The sequence below is a fragment of the Sinocyclocheilus grahami genome, unplaced genomic scaffold, assembly GCF_001515645.1.
Source record: "Sinocyclocheilus grahami isolate Dianchi unplaced genomic scaffold, SAMN03320097.WGS_v1.1 scaffold13940.1, whole genome shotgun sequence".
In the NCBI taxonomy this organism is placed as follows: domain Eukaryota; kingdom Metazoa; phylum Chordata; class Actinopteri; order Cypriniformes; family Cyprinidae; genus Sinocyclocheilus; species Sinocyclocheilus grahami.
This window is the reverse complement of record NW_015515126.1, coordinates 1-1,302: the sequence shown is the minus strand read 5'-3', so window position 1 is coordinate 1,302 and position 1,302 is coordinate 1. Positions and strand designations below refer to the sequence as shown.

The window sequence follows — 1,302 nt, the reverse complement described above, 5'->3', positions numbered from 1 at the left end:
TTTTTTTGCTCAGGGAAATCTACAGTCAAGGAGTCGCCCTGAATTTCTGCAAACGCAAAAAACAAACAAATCATTAATGTAAAGTATGCTGCTTTTTCTCACTCTGTGATAACAGGCATTCAGTGAGACAATAATAATTTCTTTCAACATTCATAATTTGTATGACTAATAGAAGTTATGAAACTCCGTGCTCCTACTTTTAACAACACCAATGCTTTTGTGAGTGACTGCTCCCCATTTGTGGGTTGGAGAAACAACAGACGGCTTCACACGAACTTTGTCTCCAATCTTAATATTGGAGTCCAGACTTGAAGGTCCTGAAATATCACATGGAGGTCCAAGATGAGTGCTTGATGGAAGACACTCAAAGATTATTTTATCATGGATCATGTGTAGTTGTTTTAAACACTTTGGGCCTCATTCAACAGATGGATAACTATTTTGTTAAAGTAGGCTCTCTAGATATGTACTGCTTGGAGTCATATTCACTCTTAAAAATAAAAGTTGGCATTGATGGTTCCATGAAGAACCTTTAATATTCATGGAATCTTCACTGCGGAACCTTTTGCAACCTTTATTATTAAGAGTGTTTCTGCTGAAGCTTAAAATATTTACTTAAATACTTAAATGTTAAAACATTTATTTACCAATCTCATCATCATCATCATTAGTTACTAGCTCCATTTCAGTGATAATTCCTTTCCAGTTTGCATGTCCAGGGAAGTCAACAACCACACTGTCATCATCTTTTATGTCTAAACAGAACAAGTTCATATTGTAACACTATACTTTAGTGAGAAATTGCTTGATAACAAATTATTTACAGTATATGAGGGGGGGAAACAGATCTTGCCTTTCACCACACCCACACTCTTATGAGTGACGTTTCTACCCCAGTTATGTTTTGGGGTGGTAATGGAAGGCTTCACTCTGACTCTGTCTCCAACATCGATGTCAAATGGACCATTTTTGGTTGACAAATCTGAAACAAGTAAAATATTACAAAACTTCTCAGATGCAATGTGTAATATTATAATAGTTAAATGTTCTAGATATTTTTAGCATGTTTTTGTTTGATGAACACGGTAGATTACCTGAACCAGCACCGCTCACATGCTCCATTTCTGAAACTACACCAGTCCAGTTTCTTTGTTCAGGGAAATCTACAGTCAACAAATCACCCTGAATTTCTGCAGAAGTATAACCAAAAAAAGTCAATAATACAAAGTATCACATTTTCTCACTCTGTGGTACTATAGACGTTAAGCGAGACTACAGTTTTATATATATATATATATATAT

The 1,302-nt window shown here is 35.3% G+C and overlaps 1 protein-coding gene across 1 annotated transcript in view; it reads right to left on the bottom strand.

Annotated features, from left to right (window-relative positions):
• LOC107579068 (E3 ubiquitin-protein ligase KEG-like) overlaps window positions 1–1,209 on the bottom strand; it is a gene marked incomplete at its 5' end in the record, with an annotated part of 2,705 nt that extends 1,496 nt beyond the window's left edge. Inside the window, 5 exon segments of the mRNA XM_016264945.1 lie at window positions 1–46; window positions 198–317; window positions 648–755; window positions 854–982; window positions 1,095–1,209. Of these exon segments, the coding sequence (XP_016120431.1) occupies window positions 1–46; window positions 198–317; window positions 648–755; window positions 854–982; window positions 1,095–1,209 (518 nt within the window).
• Window positions 1,210–1,302: the final 93 nt, after the last annotated feature.